This window comes from Sinohyriopsis cumingii, chromosome 15 (genome assembly GCF_028554795.1).
Source record: "Sinohyriopsis cumingii isolate HCF-2022 chromosome 15, ASM2855479v2, whole genome shotgun sequence".
Lineage (NCBI taxonomy): Eukaryota > Metazoa > Mollusca > Bivalvia > Unionida > Unionidae > Sinohyriopsis > Sinohyriopsis cumingii.
The window spans coordinates 8333952-8354765 of record NC_142975.1 but is presented as its reverse complement, the minus strand read 5'-3'; the positions used below and the strand labels follow the sequence as shown (position 1 = coordinate 8354765).

Below are 20814 nucleotides of genomic sequence, written 5' to 3'. Positions count from 1 at the left end.
GTGGGTGACAGGAGACAGCCTTGACGCACTCCCACTGTTGTCTGGAACCAGTCCCCCCCCCCCCAGAACCTTGGGCAATTACTGCACTGGTAGCCTTGGCGTACAGCTGCTTGATGGTATTGGTTAACGTTTGACCCATGTTATACTTCTTCATTGTGGCCCACAATGCCTCATGCCACACTCTGTCAAAGGCCTTTTTGAAATCTATGAACACATGATAGCTGTCTTGTTGGTGTTGCGAGTACTTTTCACACAGAACCCTGAGATTGAATATTTGTTCTGTTGTGCGTCTTCCACTCCGGAACCAGGCCTCTTCTTCAGCGATTATTTCTTCTGCTTGTGGTTTCAGTCTGTTCAAAATGATCTTCAGCGTTACCTTACTAGCATGACTTATCAAACTGATAGTTCTGTAATTTTGGCACAGCTGGAGATTGCCTTTTTTGGGGAGTGTTAATATCAGTGACTGGGTCTATTGTGTTGGCCATTCACCTGTCTGCCAGATCTTGTTGCAGATTTTTGTTAGTAGCTCTTTCACTCCCCCCCCCCCATTCTTGATAAGTTCAGCTTGGATGTTGTCTACTCCAGCTGCCTTTCCATTCTTCAGTGCTCTTATTGCTGACTCCACCTCTTCTTTGAGAATGGGGAGGTCATCATCATTTGATGAGTTTGGAACTTCAAGCACCTCTGGGTCTCCTGTGGACTGATGGTTGTATAGTTCTTTGCAATGCTCAGTTCATCTCTCTGCAATGTCACTCGCTTCTGTGAGGCATTCTCCATTTTTGTCTTGAATGGTACTGGCTCTTGGTTGTTTCTGTCTGGTGAGGTCTTTCACAATTTGGAATGCCTTTTTGCTGTTATTCTTTATCACACTGATTTCTATTTCTGTTCACTTTTGTCCAATCCAATCTTCTTTTGCTTTCTTCAAGTTTTTTCTGATATTCCTGTTTATTTCTCGGTACTCCACCATTACCCTGTTGTGTGTCTGGTGTTTTTGAGTTCTCTTCTGACATCACACAACTGCAGAATCTCTTCTGTAACCCAGGGTTTTTTCTTCAGGCGATGGAGGCCAATGATGTCCTTGGAAGCTGCTATCATGACTGTGTTGAAGGTGTCTATCATCCCTTTGACATCACCATCTGTCACAAGGCGTGGAGCAAATGTTCCTCCAATGTGAATTGGAATGACTTGCAGATGTTAGGGTCCTTCAGTTGTTCAAGGTTGAATTTGAGCCTGATGTTCTTTGGGTTGTTAATTTTCTTTAGACTCACTCGGAAGTTCATAATCACGAAGTCGTGATCACTCCCAACAGCAGCACCTCGGAACGTCCTTGTTTTTGCTTTATTGTTGCCAGATCGGTAAAGGTTTTGATCCAGTATATAGTCGATCTGGTTGTGATGGGTTCAATTTGGTGAGTGCCATGTCCAGCATCGCGAAGCTTTATGATGGCCCAGGGTGTTGCCAAGTACCTAGTTGTTGTAGCTTGCGAACTCGAGCAGCCATCTCCCTCTTTCATTGGTAAACTCATTGCAAGTAGGTCCACAATGATCTTCCCAGTCTTTTAGAGCATCTTTGCCAACTTTGCCATCCAGTCTCCTTTGATGACGAGGATGTCTCTTTTACTGACCATGTTTAGAATACCGTGTAGTTTGTTGTAAAACTCCTATATTGTTTCATCATCATGATCGGTAGTTGGAGCATAGACTTGGATACTTTTCATGTTGAAGGGAGATGCTTTCAGACCAATGGAAATGATTCTGCGAGATATGGGGCAGCATTCAAGCACAGATCCCTTGATGACTTTGTTTACAAGGAAGCCTACTCCATTTATAGACTTGTCACACTCTCCACTATAGTATAATATATGCCCATCTTCAGTTTGGTGTTCTCCTAGGGCTTTCCATCTAACTTCACAGAGTCCCAGAATGTGCCAAGTGTAGTGTTCCAGCTCATGTGTCAACTCTTGGAGTCTTCCAATTTGCGCGAGAGTTCTAATGTTCCAGGTGGCGATGGCAATGCTGTCTCTCGCTCTGATTTTATGCAGAGTACCAGTAGCACACTTGTCACCTCCGTCCTGGTGGACAACGGCAGGCGCGGTCCTTGTTGACCCGGGCGACGACCCATCCGGTATGGTAAGTTCAGATTTGTCCAGCATTATCAGTATGTCTTGGAGCCCATCCCTCTCCAGGCCAATGAGTTGCCAGAAGGGGATGCAGTATATCGTCCAGCTGCCTTAAAGTCTCCACTCCGGATTTTCTTATAGGGTTTACTCCCTTAACCTTTGGCTAACTAAAGCCGACCTGCCTGGAATACCATTTTTGTTTTTGGATTCTACAGTTCTTAAGTCATCAGTCTCCAAATAGTTTCGAGATTATTCTTATTTCCATCAAGAAAAGTTTGGTCTTGTGTCTTTTTGTGATTGTAGTTCACAACCTGAAGCTTTCAAATAGTCTCTTGTTTTAATATCATCCACTATTTCTGGAGTAATCCAGCTGGTTGCTCATCATGCTTTATTCTAGGTATTTTGAAATGAACATTCTGATTGACTACATTTAAAACAAGTCTTGCGCCTATCTAAGATATCATATTTTTTTCTTCAAAAATGCCCCTAGTATCCCTTGGAATCTGTTCCAAGTCAAACATAATGTTTTTGTTGTTAGACGTTTTAAAAAGCCCTTAAGAAATTAATTTGCGGACATGCTTTTACTTACTGTTGTTGCTTGTTTTTAGTGTAAAATGAATGACATAGTGATCAATCAGTTCGATCTGATGGATACTGTATATACTTCAGCAACATTTTCTGGAGTGTTAGTATAAATATAATCAATAAACTGTTTTGAATTTGCCGTTATTCTTTTGGGTTCCTTAAATATTTTTGCCATTCCAAAAGGTTCAACAAAATTAGTCTATCTTTTACACCCTTGTTTATATCAGCAAGAATGTATTATTCATTGTCATCAACCGGAACCTTTTCAATTTCTAATTCGAAATATGCATTCTATTTTACGCGGGATGTAGGTGGTCTGTATATGAAGACAATAAAATGGGACATGATATATTATGGAGAAATCTGTATCAAAACAGATCTGTTTAGTTAAATTCAGGATCTTCACGTCGTTCTGCTGCAATGCCATTTCTGACATAAACTAAGGGCCCGTCACCTCCTGTTTTTCTATCTTTAAGGAAAGTATATACTACTTATCTACTTAGAAAAGTTTTCCAAATGATTCGTCTTTGAACAATGTTTTTTACGTCTTACTTTATCAATGTTGTTAATGGTATTATTCTCTTTGAATGTACTTTCGACAGGTACTGGATATAATTAAGTATCTTCAAAGAACATTTATGAATATGGTGAAGGAAAATGGGTGGATGGATGACTCTACAAAAGCCCACGCTCTATTAAAGGTATTAAGCTACAATATGAGTATTATAATAGTGTTTATTTAATTTGAATGCTTGCTTCTAAAGATGAATCGCATACTTTTAAATAGTCATAGGATTTAAAAAGTTATTCTCTCTCTCTCTCTCTCTCTCTCTCTCTCTCTCTCTCATAACTTACATCTTTTGATTTAATCGACCCTATTTTCTCTGTCTTGGAATCCCCTTTTAATTATTTAGCTATTTCCGTAAACATTCCGGTTCTCGAAGGAATTTAATAAATTTATAAGCCGTAATTAATTGTATCATAAGGTAGGAATTTCATACATTTATAAACCGTAAGTAGTTTTATCACAAAGAAGAAATTTCATAAATGTATAAACCGTAAATAGTTTTATCAAAAGAAGGGAATTTCATAAATTTAAAAAACATAATTAGTTCTTTCACAAGAAATAAGTTTATAAATTTAAACACCGTAAATAGTTTTATAACAAGGAAGAAATTTCATAAACTTATAAACCCTAATTAGTTTTATCACAAGGAAGAAATTTCATAAATTTATAAACCATAATTAGTTTTATCACAAAGAAGAAATTTCATCAATTTATACACCGTAATTATTTTTTTTTCAAAAGAAAGGAATTTCATAAATTTATAAACCGTAATTTATTCAGTTTTATCATAAGGAACCTAATCGATCGTAATTTTTGATGTTCTTCTATAGATATTGTTTTTAAGTTCAAAATTTAATCGATATGACGGTTATGGAGAATTAAATATTTTTTCAATTTGTTCCAAGTTAAGTATTTATATCGTCTTTTTGTGAAATATATTGATTTTGGTGTTGAATAAATATACATTTGCAAATGAAAAATTATTCGTACGGAAAGAGTAAAATTGAGAATAAATATCCATATGTAATTTATTGCATCAATTTTCCAGCTTAATGCAATGACTAAAATGATAGGCTACCCAGACGACATAAAGAACGACACCTATTTGACTGAATACTATTCTGAGGTATGTATCATTTCAATGAATGCTTTTCTGATTTATGTATCATTGTACTGAATACTACTGATGCATGCGGCATTGTACTGAATATTATTGAGGTATGTATCATTGCACTGAATAATATTGAAGTATGTATCATTGTACTGAACAATATTGAGGTATGTATCATTGTACTGAATAATATTGAGGTATGTATCATTGTAATGAATAATATTGAGGTATGTATCATTGTAATGAATAATATTGAGGTATGTATCATTGTAATGAATGCTACAGAGGTATGTATCATTGTAATAAATATTATTCAGGTGTGTATCATTGTAGTGAATACTATTGAGGTGTGTATCATTGTAATTAATACTATTGAGGTACTATCATTGTAATGAATACTATTGAGGTATGTATCATTACAATGAATAATATTGAGGTATGTATCATTGTAGTGAATACTATTGAGGTGTATATCATTGTAATTAAACTATTGAGGTACTATCATTGTAATGAATACTATTGAGGTATGTATCATTGTAATGAATACTACAGAGGTATGTATCATTGTAATAAATATTATTGAGGTGTGTATCATTGTAGTGAATACTATTGAGGTGTGTATCATTGTAATTAATACTATGGAGGTACTATCATTGCAATGAATACTATTGAGGTATGTATCATTGTAATGAATAATATTTAGGTATGTATCATTGTACTGAATACTCTTAAGATATTATCATTTTAATGAATATTATTGAAGCATGTATTATTTTGACTGAATTAGTTTGATGTATGTATCAATTCATTGAATAGTATTCTGGTGTATGTATGATTTCAGAATATTTTTATGTCTGATAAATAACTGTTTCTATTGTTTTTTTCCAGTCATTAAAGACTCGTATTCTTAAAGTCATTCACATAATTTGTTCACGAAAATTAATTCTGAAGAGTGAAATAAGAACATTTTTAATTATTCTATATATAGTTGAAGTTTAGTATTATGTTTCTATATATGAATTATATACAAAGATAAAACATCAGATGTTGTAAATGATTTTACACGACATATACTTTAGTATGGACGCATGATAAGACATGAATTGTTTACATTTTCCCTTTATAACATTTTATGCAAGAAAAGATTTTTTGAAAGGAAAAGGACGAGAAACTAAATTATACTACTTTAAGATATGATACATGCTGAAGTGGAATGTATGTTTTCAATATGCATACCTTCATGCACCTGTTACATGAAATATTATATCTCTTTATGGTCGTATATTAATTAGCCTTGACAATACATATCATATGATCTTGATTATTTTATGAAATAACGAGGTTAATTGACGTATACAAAGCACATACAATACTTTAATTACATTGGTATTGTGGTATTATGTTTTGAGCTAATATACCTATAAAGACCTTTCGAAATTACAAGAAGAAAAAAAACATTCTTGGTTATCAATGGCACCCATAACTAGGTCATTTTTAATAGCTGCCTTGTGGCAAAAGTCATAGCTTGAAATAGGGGTATACATTTTACTTTTGTATACATGTCATGTTACGCTTTATATACCGCACAGTTTGACGTTCGTCCTGATGACCTATATGGAAATATTATAAGATCTCAGAAAGCACTGGCCATCAAACAGCTCCGACTTCTGACCAAGAAAGCCGAAAAGAAGTATGCGAAATTTTTAATTCCTATTTTTCTTTTGCTATATCAGCAATTGCGTCTCCACATTAAATGTCTGTCCATTCTAGGAAATATTGTGGACATTCGAGTATGTAAGTTTTCATGACATTGGGACATCATCTATTTATAAGATATTGGAATTCTCTGGAGGGATATGGGGTTGTTTTTTTTTCTTCTTCCAAATAATCACATGCCATTTGACAACGATTAAATGAAATGCTCGTAAGTAATAGATCTAAATTACCTACATATATAAGAAGAGAAGTTATTGTCAGATTTCATCTATTATCGTTCTTAAGATGTTAAGCACTATCATCAGCCCAGCAATCTCTCTCTCTCTCTCTCTCTCTCTCTCTCTCTCGGTTGTGAGAAGGTGTATTCACTGTCTTTTCTCTTCGCGAGATTATCGTAAGCTTAAAACATCAAGTGGAGATTTTGCTGAGTATTTGTGAGCTATTGAGGCTTCTGTCTTTGCTTTAGTAAAAGAAAGCTAAGACTGAGTAGAACTGGTGACAATATGTGTAAATTGTATTGATTAAATACCGTTCTGTAGGAGCTGATGCTACGAGAATTTTTGTCATAAATACCTCGCTGTATCATTTGGGATTTGTATAGAAGATATTTCGGAATCATTTATCTGAAATACATCGCTGTATCAATCTAGCCGTAAGTAGAAGATATTCGAGATCAGTCTCAGAAAATACAATCCTGCGTCAAAACAGTCTTTGAAAAACAAAGCTGAATTAGATAAGATTTATGTAAAAGATACACCGAAAGTCAGTCTCGGAAATATACCGCTGTATTAGATGAGATTTATGTAGAAGATACTTTGAGTCAGTCTCTGAAATACAAAGCTGTTTTAGAATATATTTATGTAGAAGATACTTCTGAAATCAGTCTTTGAAATACAAAGCTGTATAAAATGAGATTTATGTAGAAGATGCTCCCGGAATCAGTCTTTTAAATACAAAGTTGTATAAAATGAGATTTATGTAGAAGATGCTCCGGGAATCAGTCTTTGAAATACAAAGCTGTATAAAATGAGATTTATGTAGAAGATACTTCAGGAATCAGTCAGCTGTATCAGGTGAGCCTTGTACGGGAGATGCCATGAGACTGAAGAGGATAAATTCGTGCAGTGTCAAGGTTATATTATACATCACTCATGTCTGATCAGAATTAAACATTTGCTGAATTCCCTCACCTTTCGACGAATATATAATTCGTTACATCATCAGCTATTGATCTATTGATGCTTCTCTAAATGTTTTCAGATGGCCCACTATTCCAGCCGAGGTGAATGCTTACTATCACAATGGGCAAAATGCAATAGGCAAGTTGTTGTTTGTCTATAAAAATATTTCTCGTGGCTTGTAGAATATTAGAATTTAGTGTGTATTTTTTTCATAGTTAAATATCCAAGAACTAAATTACTGTTAAATATTCCCATGATTTTAAAAACCTAGGCTCGGCATGTAGTACGTATGTTTGATAAGTTTCAGAGCAAATACAATTATAAGATCGTATATGCTAACACACACACACACACACACACACACACATATATATATATATATATATATATATATATATATATATATATATATATATATATATATATATATATATAACATCTTTGTTTGCAGTATTTCCTGCCGGAATAATTAAAGAACCATTTTACAACTGGAATTATCCAAGGTATGAGCATTGTTTGCCAAGCTTTAGAAACAAAACAAAACAATACAAAACAAAAGCAAAGCAATACAAAACAAAAGCAAAGCAGACATTTTACCAAGAACGCATCTTATTGATCATCATAATAATGTGTTTCAATCTAACTGGTATATAATTTTATGTCAAGGTGAATATTTTGTTTCATAATTAATGTCTAGAAAGTAGATAGAGAATATAACGACACCAGGGGATATTAGACTTCAAAACGCTTGGCAAGGATAGTAATGTTTGAAGGTCTTACTCAGAACAAACAATCTTGTGCCAACGTATATGAAAACTAATCAAAATATCACATTTACCAATTTTTAAAGCAAAACAGTCCTAATTTGAATAAATTTCAAGAACAAAATTAAAGCATCATCGAATGCCCTGTCTAGTTCGATGACAATGTTGAACATTACATAGTTATACTGGTCCCCAGTCCAGTAATTGCACGCTTACATAGTTATACTGGTCCCCAGTCCAATGATTGCACGCTTACATAGTTATACTGGTCCCCAGTCCAATAATTGCACGCTTACTTAGTTATACTAGTTTCCTAACCGATGATTGTACGCGTACATTATTATATTAGTTCCCTGACAGATGATTGTACGCTTACATAGCTATACTAGTCCCCAGTCCAATGATTGTACGCCTATATAGTTATACTAGTCTCATAACCGATGATTATACGCTTACATAATTATATTAGTCCCCTGACCGATGATTGTACGCGTATAGTCATGCTCATCTCCTATCCGATGATTGTACGCACAAAGTCATGCTAGTCTCCTGTCCGATGATTATACCAATATAGTCATGCTAGTCTTCTGTCCGATGATTGTCCTTACTGATTTTGCTGTTTTTCAGACATTGATGTTGTTGCTGTTGTTGTGGGGTTTAACGCCATTTTTCAGCACACGATAGGCTATGCATGGTGGCCAGTATTAATGGTGGAGGAAGAACCCAGGAAAACTTCAGGAAGAACCACTGACCCACGAGAAGCTACTGGCAAGCTTTCTCACATACCCACATTGGCCGAATCTTAGGCTTTAACCCACGCAGACAGAGGTGAGATGGCAGTGATCCGCAACGGAGAGCGCTTTAGACCACTCGGCCAATCGGGGCCCCTTTCAGACATTAAAGTTTAGTGGTTAATTGTTTTACGTGCAATTAAAAAAATGAGTTTTCTTTCTCTTTAGCAAGAGCTATCAACAAGTACATTCTATAAAACATCTTCCTTCCAGGTCCATGAACTTTGGTGGTATTGGGATGGCCATTGGCCATGAAATAACCCACGGTTATGATTTATCAGGTGAGCATTTTATATCTTTGTAGAAGAAATAAGTACCACAGAGAAAAAGAGGGAAAATAAAGAAAATCAGAAGGACCTCCTTAACCTTGAACATAAAGTATATTTCATTTGATAATGAAGTATTCGTCATAAGGCTATGGACAAGATTACTTTTTTTTCAAAAATACTGATGTAGAGTACACTAGTCTGCAAATTGGATGAGTGTCTAGTTATCCGAATTACCTATCCTTTTCTTTTGTTCAATTTACAATATTATGTTTTATAGGACATGCATATGACGAAAGAGGGCTCATAAGAAACTGGTGGAGCAGTTTTTCTCTCGACAAATTCAAAAACAAATCAAAATGTTTATCAGACCATTATGCAGACTATATGGTGAAAGATATACAAATGAAGGTAATGGCTTTTTGTTTCTTTGTTTGTTTAAAGTCTTTGTAACTGAAACAGGGTCTTATAAAATATGTTGTATTCGAAACCCTGGGGGAATCCCCATATATTTTTAAAGTCCAAACTTATATAATTGTTTGTAAGGATGAATAGTATGGCAAGACATGCAAGAGGTCTAACAACACATCACATCCAATCGAATCAAGCAACGGCGAACACCTGTGTGAATCTGGCTTGATACTGGTGTTTCCACCAAAGGCATAAGTTACTATAAATTGAGTGGTTCTTAAACGCGCTAATAACACAAAATTTGTTTCTTTAATCAACTAACGAACACACTTTCTAGCGACGCAAAATTTCTCACATTTTCCATCTTGCTTCACATTCGTATAATTTATCAGTAAGCTTTTCTCAGTCGTAAATCGGTATTTTCCTGCCACGTATTGCCAAAAATGAAACAAACACGTAATAAACAGAATTAGTCCTATCTCAAATAACAAAATGAGTATGCGTCAGAATATTTCGATAATTCTCTATGTTAAGAAATTAGTCCACATTATGAAATTAATACATGCTACCTTAAAGTCTCATAAATACTGTACATTACGAGACCTGATTCCAGTAACTGGCTAATTAATCGGTTTGAAAAATCTCTTCCCAGCACAAACTCCTCGCGATGAAAACAAATACTCACTAAAATATAACAAACATTAGACGTAAATACAAATAGCACATAACCTAGACTTGATCTTGCCTCTTGGTTGCCGACTGCGCTCTCTCGACTGTGCGGTCGCGTCTGGAGCTTCATATAATGAAATATTGTATGACATTCCTACAATACATGAATAATTTAACACGTAAGATTATTTCTGAGCTCAATGAGTTGTCGAGGCAGGAAATCGTTGACTTTAATCGTCTCTGATTTTCGTTTTGTCTATCGTTTTGCTAGTTTACTTGTCTCTTTTACTTTTTGTTACTATTGTAAACTATAGCCATCAAACCTGGTACTTTCACTTTTTCATCTGTGTGTGTATGTGTGTGTGTGGGTGTATGTGTGTTAAGATTTTTAATGTAGCTTTAACAATTATTCAGTCATATCGCTATGATATCTGCAGTGTGACAGTTTACAGCGATGTCTAGCACTGGGACATCATGCCGCATACAGGTAGCATGATGTCCCACCCAGTCACATTATCGTGACACCTGGTCGACCAGTCCTAACATTAACCTCTTAATGCTGAACGCCAAGCGAGGCAGATGCTATTACCATTTTGATAAATCTTTTGTATGACTTGGTGGGGGTCCGAACCCGTGACCTACCGTATAAGAGACGGACGCTATAACCCCGAGGTCACCGGAGCGATGTGTTCATGATTATTATTTTTGTCAATGGTGGTAGTAATTTTTATTGCTGCTGCCGTGAATTGTGTTTTCAGTGCTGTCGCTATTATTATAACAGGGTGACCATTGAATTTTGTTTTTATGACTTAACTTTATCTGCAGTTGAGGAATAAAATCAGTACGGTAAGGAAATCACAAAGGACGTAAATAAAAAATAACGTACCATAGAAAATCGATGCATTAAAGTAAATGTGCATTGCATTTTTGCTATAATTTAGATCTCAGCTTGCAATGTTTTCAAATACCAGCAATATTTGAAAAGAACAGTATGTGTAGGATGCATAAATTTAAACGAAAATTGCCATTTTATCAACAAAATGTATCTTATGAAGCAACTCCCCCCACCCACCCACACACAGCACCGCACCGCTATTTCTCTCTTTAAATCAGCAACTATGACGATAGGTATAAGATGGGAAAATCTCCACATGTAAATAGCCTACTGCAACTTTTTTCGTGTGTATTATTGCAACTTGCACCAAGTGTATTACTGTAACTTGTACCAAGTGTATTACTGCAACTTGAACTAAGTGTATTACTGCAATTTGTACCAAGTGTATTACTGTAACTTGTAACAAGTGTATGACTGCAACTTGAACCAAGCGTATTACTGCAATTTGTACCAAGTGTATTACTGTAACTTGTACCAAGTGTATTACTGTAACTTGTAACAAGTGTATGACTGCAACTTGAACCAAGCGTATTACTGCAATTTGTACCAAGTGTATTACTGTAACTTGTACCAAGTGTATTACTGTAACTTGTACCAAGTGTATTGCTGCAACTTGAACTAAGTTTATTTTCCTTGCAGGTGAATGGTATCAAAACTCTGGATGAAAATATAGCTGACGTTGGCGGGATAAGGCAAAGTTTTTATGTGAGTTTATTACGAGAAAAATATCTTTTATTAGTATTTTGTTGTTGTTGTTGTTGTAGGATTTAACGCCATTTTTCAGCACACGATACATGGCGGCCAGTATTAATGGTGGAGAAAGAACCCGGGAAAACCGCGGAAAGAACCACCGACCCACGAGAAGCTACTGGCAAGCTTTCTCACATACCAACATTGGCCGAATCTTAGACTAGAACCCACGCAGACAGAGGTGAGATAACAGTGATCCGTAACGGAGAGCGCTTTAGACCACTCGGCCACTCGGGGCCCCCCTTAGTATTTTGTATTTCTTTGTTAAATATCTTCTCATTCCAAAGTGCGTTTTGCAGATATTTTGATGTCGGCAATTATTCCAAATTGAATCTGTGCTATTGTTGTATTCATGTTTTACCATGCTATTAAACTCAATTTATACTGTATTATTATACTAAATTAACATTATGCTATTATACTCACTTGACACCATAATATTATACGCACGTTTTGTCATGCTATTAAATTCAATGTATACTGTATTACTGTATTAAATTAACATTATGCTGTTATATTCACTAGACAATATTATATTATACTCACGTTTTGCCATGTTATTAAAATCATTTTATACTATAGTATTATGTTAATTTAACATTATGATATTATACTCAATTGACACTGCTATTATGGTCACATTTTGTCATGCTATTAAACTCAATTTATGCTATAATATTATACTAAATTAACACTATGCTAGTATACTCACTTAATACTGCTTTTTTACGCACCCGATGCCATGCTATTAAACTCAATTTATTCTATACTATTATACTAAATTAACACTATAGTATTATACTCACTTGACGCTATATTTTTATACTCACGTTTCACACTGTTAACATACTCACTTGAAACAATTTTATCACGCTCACTTTACACTATGCTTTAAACTCGCTTTGCAGTTTGTAGTGTTTATACCTGTTCGGTTGGTGGGGGGGGGGGGTCGGTTTATACGCGAACGGGCTTATACGCGAAAGGTCTTATCCATTTTGCATTATGCAATTAAACTCACTTTACACTCTTATTATAATCACACTATGCCATTATCGATAGGTGCTACTGAACTGTTACACACACTTTACACTATGCTAATATACTCACATTACACTATGTTATTTAACTCACTTTACATTATCCTATTACACGCACATTATAATAATAATGAGGACTTTGTATAGCGCCTGATTTTTAGAAGCTCTAAGCGCTTTACAACATTAGACAACACCTATAAGATAAGAAACATATAATGATATGATTCCAAAAACAAACACCATGAAATTAGAAAAGATTAAAATACAAACATGCTGAGAATATTTAAGGTAGGAAACATTATTAGGTCTTTAAGTTTGTTCTTGCAGTCGAAATAAGTGCGTTCTGTAAGCCCTCTTGAATGTGATCACAGTGTCTTTATGTCGAAGTTCAGTGGGCAATTCATTCCACGTTGCTGGGCCCTGGTATGCAAAAGAACGCTGTCCATATGACTTTGTTTTCATAGTGGGAATAATGAGTATACGATTGTCAGAAGAGGAGCGTAAGTATCTTGCTGGTGTGTATACATGGGTAAGGTCGGATACGTATGTTGGACTAGAGTCCGGCAGTGAAACGTAGCACAGAAAACACATTTTGTGTTTGATTCTAGATCGAATGGATGACCAGTGTAGGGTACAGAGCAGCAGGGAGGTGTGCTCAGATCGTGGTACTCTAAGTATGATTCGAGCAGCTGTGTTTTTAACTTTTTGAAGTTTCTGGAGTAGATATTGAGATGAACCAGACAGAATTGAGTTACAATAGTCCTGTCTTGAAAGTACTAATGACCACACAAGTGTTTTAGTGGCATCAACTGAAAGATATTTGCGAACGGAGCTGATGCGTCTCAGCTCAAGATATGCAGCCTTGCATATGTTCATGACATGTTGGTGCAATGTGAGAGTACTGTCCAGAGTAACACCTAGGTTTCTTACTGATTGTGTGAATTTAATGTTGGTGTTGTTGATATTTATTGTTTGAAGTAAAGGATGTGAATGAGAAAGTCTTTGTGTTGTGATCAGAATGTCCTCAGTTTTATCATCATTCATCTGCAGCTTGTTACATGTCATCCATGATTTCACATCAGAAATGCACCTCTCTACACCTTGGATGGTAGCATCAACTTCAGTTGGGTGGCTAGATTTGTATATTTGGGTGTCATCAGCGTACAATTGGTGAGACACTGGATGATGATATATGACACTTAAGAGCGGCTGAGTGTACAGAATGAAGAGAACAGGTCCAAAAACAGACCCCTGTGGAACACTACAACATAGATCAACTGGGCTGGAGTGTATTCCATTTGCAGATACAATTTGTGTACTGTTGACCAAGTAGGACTTGAACCACAGTAAGGCTGTATCATCAATGCCAAATACATGCTGGAGATGGTGAAGTAATATATCATGGTCTATTTGTCAAATGCTGCAGACGAATCAAGGAGGGTGAGGACTGTAATCTTTCCGTTATCCACCGCAGAGAGAGTGTCATTAACTACTTTTAGAAGGGTAGTTTCAGTACTGTGGCAAGGGCAATATGCAGATTGTACATTGCTAGAAAGATGAGATACAAGCTGGGATAGAACAACCTTTTCTAAGATTTTTGATGTGAATGGGAGATTAGAAACTGGGCGGTAGTTCTTTAAATCGTTATGGTCTAGTGTTGGTTTCTTCAGCAGAGGCTTTGCAATGGCAGTTTTGAAAAATGGTGGGAATTCCCCGGATGAGAGAGAGGTATTAGTAACATCAGTTAGTGAAGGCAATACTGGATCTAAGCGCTCAAGCAGCAGTGATGTTGGAATTGGATCAAGTTCACATGACTTGGTGCACTCTTCATCAGGACTGTACGTACGAAATCCATAGAGACAGGTTCAAATGCTGCTATTTTTTGCTGCTCCAATTCTGTATCCCAACTGTATGGTGACGACGAGTCAATTGAAATTGTGGTGTCATGCTTATCTATAATGGTTCGTACTTTGTCACGGAAGACATTTGCAAACATGGACGGAAGGTCGACTGGAGAGGAGGTAGTTGGAAGTGGTGTAGATTTGTTCCTTGTCATTAGCTTGTTAGTAATCTCGAAGAGCTCTTCGCAGCTGGAACTTTCCATGATCTTAGTAGTGTAGTGGGCTGATTTCGCAGCATGGACTATATTTGTGACATTCTTCTTAGCGGCTTCATAGATTTTCTTATGAATAGTGAGTCTGGGCCAAAGCCTATCAACTTTACGGCGGTCTCTTTTAGCAGTGCGAAGCAGGTCCCTAACACTGCTATACCATGGAGAACACTTTCGAATTGATACTCTGCACTTGGTAGCTGGTGCATGTTTGTCAAGCAATGAACGCAGGCAGTTATCGAGTTGTTCTGCGGTAGGAGGTAAGCAAGTTGTTAAGATAGATTGGATGTCCTGCATTAGTTTGGTTCTATTTATCATACGGAGGTTTCTCTTAGTAGCAGATAAAGGTGGAGGGTTAGGGACTGATACGTCAAGATGGCATATAATGCAGAGGTGATCTGATGCAAGGTCATGGGATACCAGGGAGGACCGTATAATGTTATCATAAGGTCTATGAAGAATCCAGTCTAAAATGTGACCATTTTATGGGTGGGTTGGTTAACTGACTGTTTGAAGATGAAAACATTAATGGAATCTATACGTTTTGATGTATTTGGGTTTCCGGGACAGTCAAAGTGAAAGTTGAAATTTCCAAAAATAACCAGGTTGCCACCTATCGAATTTTCATAGTCCAGGAGATTCGGAAACTGCTCCAAAAAGAGAGTCAGCCAGCTTGTTTTTTCTACTAGGAGGAGGGCGGTATAGGCAGAAAAAATGAACTGACCTTTGCTCCAGTGTGAATGTTGTTTGGACTAGTTCAAACGATGTGTGGTCGAAATTGAATGTTGTGGTAATATATTTACTGTAATATTTACTGTAATATTTATTCTAATATATTTACTTTACACTATGCTGTTAAACTAACTTTATGCTATTAGGTTCATATGACACTACGTTTTAATTGTATTTCACACATTGTCATTAAACTCGCTTCCTATATCACTCAAGTCACAATTTTGCCATTGTACTCACTGTACACTATGCTATTATGCTCAACATTATGCTATTAAACACACTTTAAACTTTAATATTACGCTCACTTTACACTATGAAATCACTATACCCTATGCATTATACTCAACTGACGCTATGCTATTATATGTACTTGACACTGTAATATGATACCCACTTTACACTATAATATTAAACTAATAATGTGCTCTTATGCTCACACTAGACTATGCTAATTATTTAACAATATGCTCTCAAGCTCACTTTGCTATTTGACACTGTTATTATTCTTAATTTACACCGTGATCTTCCACACACATACATACATACACACACACACACACACACACACACACACTGTACTGCTCACTTATGCTATTGTAGTGTAATCACTTTTCACTATGCTATTGTAGTCACTGAAAATTATGCTATGAAATTCACTTTGCACCATGCTAGTATACTCACTTGACACTAGCATGCTATGCTTATTACAAATGCTATTAAACTCACATCGATGTTGTAACACTCGCTTTACATTAGCTATTGTAATCACTACGCTATGGACGAGTGGTATTAAGCGCTAACCGATACGTACTGCCATCTCACCTCTGTCTGCGTGTGTTAGAGAGAATCTTGCCAGCAGCTTCTCATGGGACGATGGTTCTTTCAGGAATTTTCCCTGGTTCTTCCTCCACCATTAATACTGGCCGCTATGTATAGCCTATCTTGTGCTGAAAAATGGCGTTAAACCCTACAACAACTATTATAGTATTTTACACAATGCTAAGTTCCGCATTTTACGCAATGCTATTAAATTCTAATTGCACGATGTAAATGATTTTATTCAAGCCACCACTTTAGACGAAATTTGGGTTCTTTTTAACTGTGTGGCTGACCAGTTGAGCTTATAACATGGCCATGCGTCCGTCGTACGTCGTGCATCATGTGTCGTGCGTCAGTCACCAATGGCTCCATGATGCTCATACTGTTTTATTTATTAACATATTTTACGAAACTTGTATTGTATATTTAATAGCAGAAAGACCACACAATTTTCATAACCATCAAAATTATCGAAGGGTCTTGGTTTTGATTGGCTAATACGTTTTTTTCATCAGAGGTATTATGTATGATCAGAGTTGATTAAATTTACTATGTACTTTTTTATAGACAAGATCTCGAATGAGTTCGATAACTAGAGATATAATAAGATGTCAGCTGTCTCAGTCAAAACACCGAGGGCGTTCTTTATGACCTTATGCTCAGATATTGATTAAATTTATGATCTAGTTATATATCAACAAGATCCCATGCTTCGATAACGTGGTGCATTTAATGCTAACCTTGCTTTAAAGGCGTTATTTATGGATTTAGATGTAACGTTATATGTAGCGTCAGCTGACAAGATCCCGGATGATGTCAAGAACCTGCGGAATCGGTATACAGCAACACTGGCTCCAGCTTAATCGTTGAAACGAGGCTCTGACAAACATAACAACCTAATAGTCTTGATCAATTTTGACCAAATCGGAGAGCGAAACATCTTTTGACTGAATTTTCGACCTTGATATGCATGGTAAATGATACCATGTCAGCTGGGGACATGTGCTAAACATAAACGATTACAGTATCTTGTGATCTTATTTGTTATAGATTTGATGTTTCTCGTAATATTGTAACATAGGATGCTACAGAAGTGAAATTTTATTTATTTATTTATTTATTTTTTATTTATTTATATTATTATTATTATTATTATTATTATTGAATGTCTTTGAAATCACAGACAACGTTAAAAAGTTTATTGAATTCACCCCTGGGTATCCTGATTGTAGACAACAAATAAAAGGGCACATCCATCAATAATGACATCATGGTTTCAATTGTTTTAGGCATACAAACTTTGGGTACACGAGAATGGAGAAGAAACCATGAAACTACCTGGACTTCATTTTACTAATGAACAACTATTCTTCATAAATAACGCGCAGGTAAGAAAGAGTCTTTAGACGCGGTTAGTTGAGAAACTGGTGGACATTGTTAGTTAGGTTGCAGACATCCTTTAAGTCCAGTTTAGTGTGATAGCATCTATTTGTTCGTCCGTTCATCTGTATGTCATGAAATAGTGGGTTGCACATATACAATCTGGTATATTGGCTGTCTTTTGGATAAATATGCTTTAGAAGGGTGGCATTTTAGCATTTCTTTGATGCTTTCCTGGAAATATTTTCTGTCTGTCTGTCTATCTATCTATCTATCTATCTATCTATCAGCTCGTATCACACTGTTTTAAAGTTTCAAACAGGTGTAGTGCTATAAATGTAAAGAATTGAGAAATGGAGCTTGTACGTAAACCTTGATTAGCTCACAAAGTAGGAAATATCTAATTCATGGTCCAAATATATTATAATATGTTATGAGAGAGAGGAGTAATGGCGTGTTGTTTTCTTATCAGTCTGAGTTACCAGCCCAAAAAATGTTATAATCCGCATTTGTCAGTAGGTCGGCAAGATTGCTTTTCGGCAAAAGGGAGGTAAACTGTGGTAACAGACGCTGCAAACAATCGTATGCAGCAATTATATCTAATATAGTCCTTTGTTTTATTCTTTAAACAAGCTGCCAGGAGGGGGTGTGAATGCTACAGCATGAAACTAATACGTACAATTTTAGCGATATAATTCCTAAGAGTACTAATATCACATAATGTACATCGAGAACATGTATATCCATTGCTGCTTTTCAGTATCTAGAATGATATACTTATATTTCCTAATTTTCATTGTCCATTGTATCTTTCCAGATCTGGTGTGCTAAATATTCTAACGAATATGCCCGGACACTTTTAATGGTTGATACACACAGTCCGTCAAAATACAGGTGCTGGTGCACTTACTCTCTTTATTCCGTGGGACAAGCGGTTATGGTTTTTTATAAGTCTAAAATTTTTAACTCGTGTTGCTCTTTTCTGGAAAAAAGCAACAACACTATTGCTCTACAGTACGTCATTGTGTTAAGAAATTGTCTTTCATTTATTAGAATCGAATGTTCTAGAACAAATTATATATATATATATATATATATATATATATATATATATATATATATATATATATATATATATATATATATATATCTGCAATAACTGGTCCCATCATTATTTTAAGCATGGCTGTTATGTTTTATTACGATTTTCTCTGGAGACTTTAAAGTCGACAGATGATCTTACAAGGACATTTTTACCATCAGTATTATCCAGAGTAAATGCGACAGTTTCCGGAAACCGTGACGTTTGCTAGACCTATGCAACTTATTATTTTTGCACTTCTTGCCTACTGTCAAAACTGATGACTGTACATACTAAGTTTGAAATAGTTTTGCTAGCAACACAGTAACGGACATTGTGATGCACAGAATGGCTGTTCTGCCTGATAACTCTTTGTGGATTTTCAAGAAGTTCGGAATTCAAAGTTAGTGCCCTTAATTTTCCTGCAGAAAGTGTAAGCGAAACAAGTATTTAAAAAATAGGTACGTAACGAACTGACAGAAAATATGGAGTCGTTCAAACGGGCTTAATATGATCACAATGTTTATAGGAAGACTGGGTTTGCATCCATATTAAATGACGACCTTATTTCGGATCAGTTTTGCAGACTTTGGTATAAAGAGCTATAATAACGATTGAGTGTAATGGAAATTAATAGTGCCAAATTAAACCATAGTTTAACATATCATAGTTAGCACCTGCAGTATATTTGGTTTTTGTGCACCTTTTTTATTTCAGGGTTTTAGGTGAATTACGAAATAACCACGAATTCGCAGAAGCATTTCATTGCAAGCCTGGGAGTTACATGAAGCTAGATGATCCCTGCTCCTTATGGTAACCGGACGTAATGCTGATCACTGCCTGGCCTTTTCCGTGACGTTTGGATAGTACTATCTTTACAATACGTTTAGTATGTCCAATTGCATTCTCGTCGATTGATCTTCTCTTTTGGATCTTGTCAAAACAAATATTGCACAACGGGTTTATTTTCACCGTGCCAACATGGATCTTCTCATCTTATGACTATTTTGAGTTTTGTGTGCTTATTTCTATAGGACTTTATTCCAGAGAATGCCTATATTAAATATGTCAGACATATGAATGCAGGTGCTTATTTATTGAACTTTCTGCTATTTTATTTTTACTGATTAATTTGCTTTCACTGAAGACGGATTGATCACGAATTTATAGAAATATTGAACCCTGTCAAAGCAACTCCTATATGTTGCGGTTTTGTTTAGGACAGTTTGTCTTATGAGTGTTTTATACATGTAACATAACACTGTTTTTTCTCAAAGCTGCGGCATTATTTTGCTGTTTGCAGTTGTACAGAGACCTTGTCATGATAGACTGAATGTTTGTGTCTTTTATATTAAGTCAAAATAAATCGGAAACTAACAAGGTTCATCAAAGTGTCGTAATATTACTCTGACTTTTCATCCGACTTGGAAATCCAAGACAGAGTGTGATGCATATATATATATATATATATATATATATATATATATATATATATATATATATGTGTGTGTGTGTGTGTGTGTGTGTGTGTGTGGAAAATTACTAAATTGACAGGCGTTTTTAATAGAAGGAGTTTTCCTAGGCTTGCTTAAATTTAGGAAGCAAAACTGTATTTATACACATAGTGCCATATGCTGTCACGTAATACTAATTGCAATTAATAAGTAACGTGTAACTTTGTGGGTCAAAATACCAACTTGTATTGTCCAGTTAACTTTAAAAAATTTAATGAATTGTTTCATCATTACTTTCATTAGCTAAATATAGGTTGGCGCGACCAACAAACTGAAATGAACAGAAAAGAAATGACGGTCATAGTGGTTTGT

General features: G+C 35.7%; 1 protein-coding gene across 3 annotated transcripts in view; it reads left to right on the top strand.

The window, feature by feature from the left end:
• LOC149781232 (neprilysin-1-like) overlaps positions 1–20368 on the top strand; it is a 54948-nt gene extending 34580 nt beyond the window's left edge. For all 3 annotated transcript variants that reach the window (XM_089935315.1, XM_089935317.1, XM_089935316.1), the window contains 11 exons: positions 3307–3405; positions 4321–4398; positions 5973–6073; positions 7360–7418; positions 7732–7783; positions 9049–9116; positions 9382–9512; positions 11716–11781; positions 17817–17915; positions 18725–18801; positions 19706–20368. In XM_089935315.1, the coding sequence (XP_089791441.1) occupies positions 3307–3405; positions 4321–4398; positions 5973–6073; positions 7360–7418; positions 7732–7783; positions 9049–9116; positions 9382–9512; positions 11716–11781; positions 17817–17915; positions 18725–18801; positions 19706–19805 (930 nt within the window). In that variant the 3' untranslated portion in view covers positions 19806–20368. The remainder of the gene's footprint in view (positions 1–3306; positions 3406–4320; positions 4399–5972; positions 6074–7359; positions 7419–7731; positions 7784–9048; positions 9117–9381; positions 9513–11715; positions 11782–17816; positions 17916–18724; positions 18802–19705) is intronic.
• Positions 20369–20814: the final 446 nt, after the last annotated feature.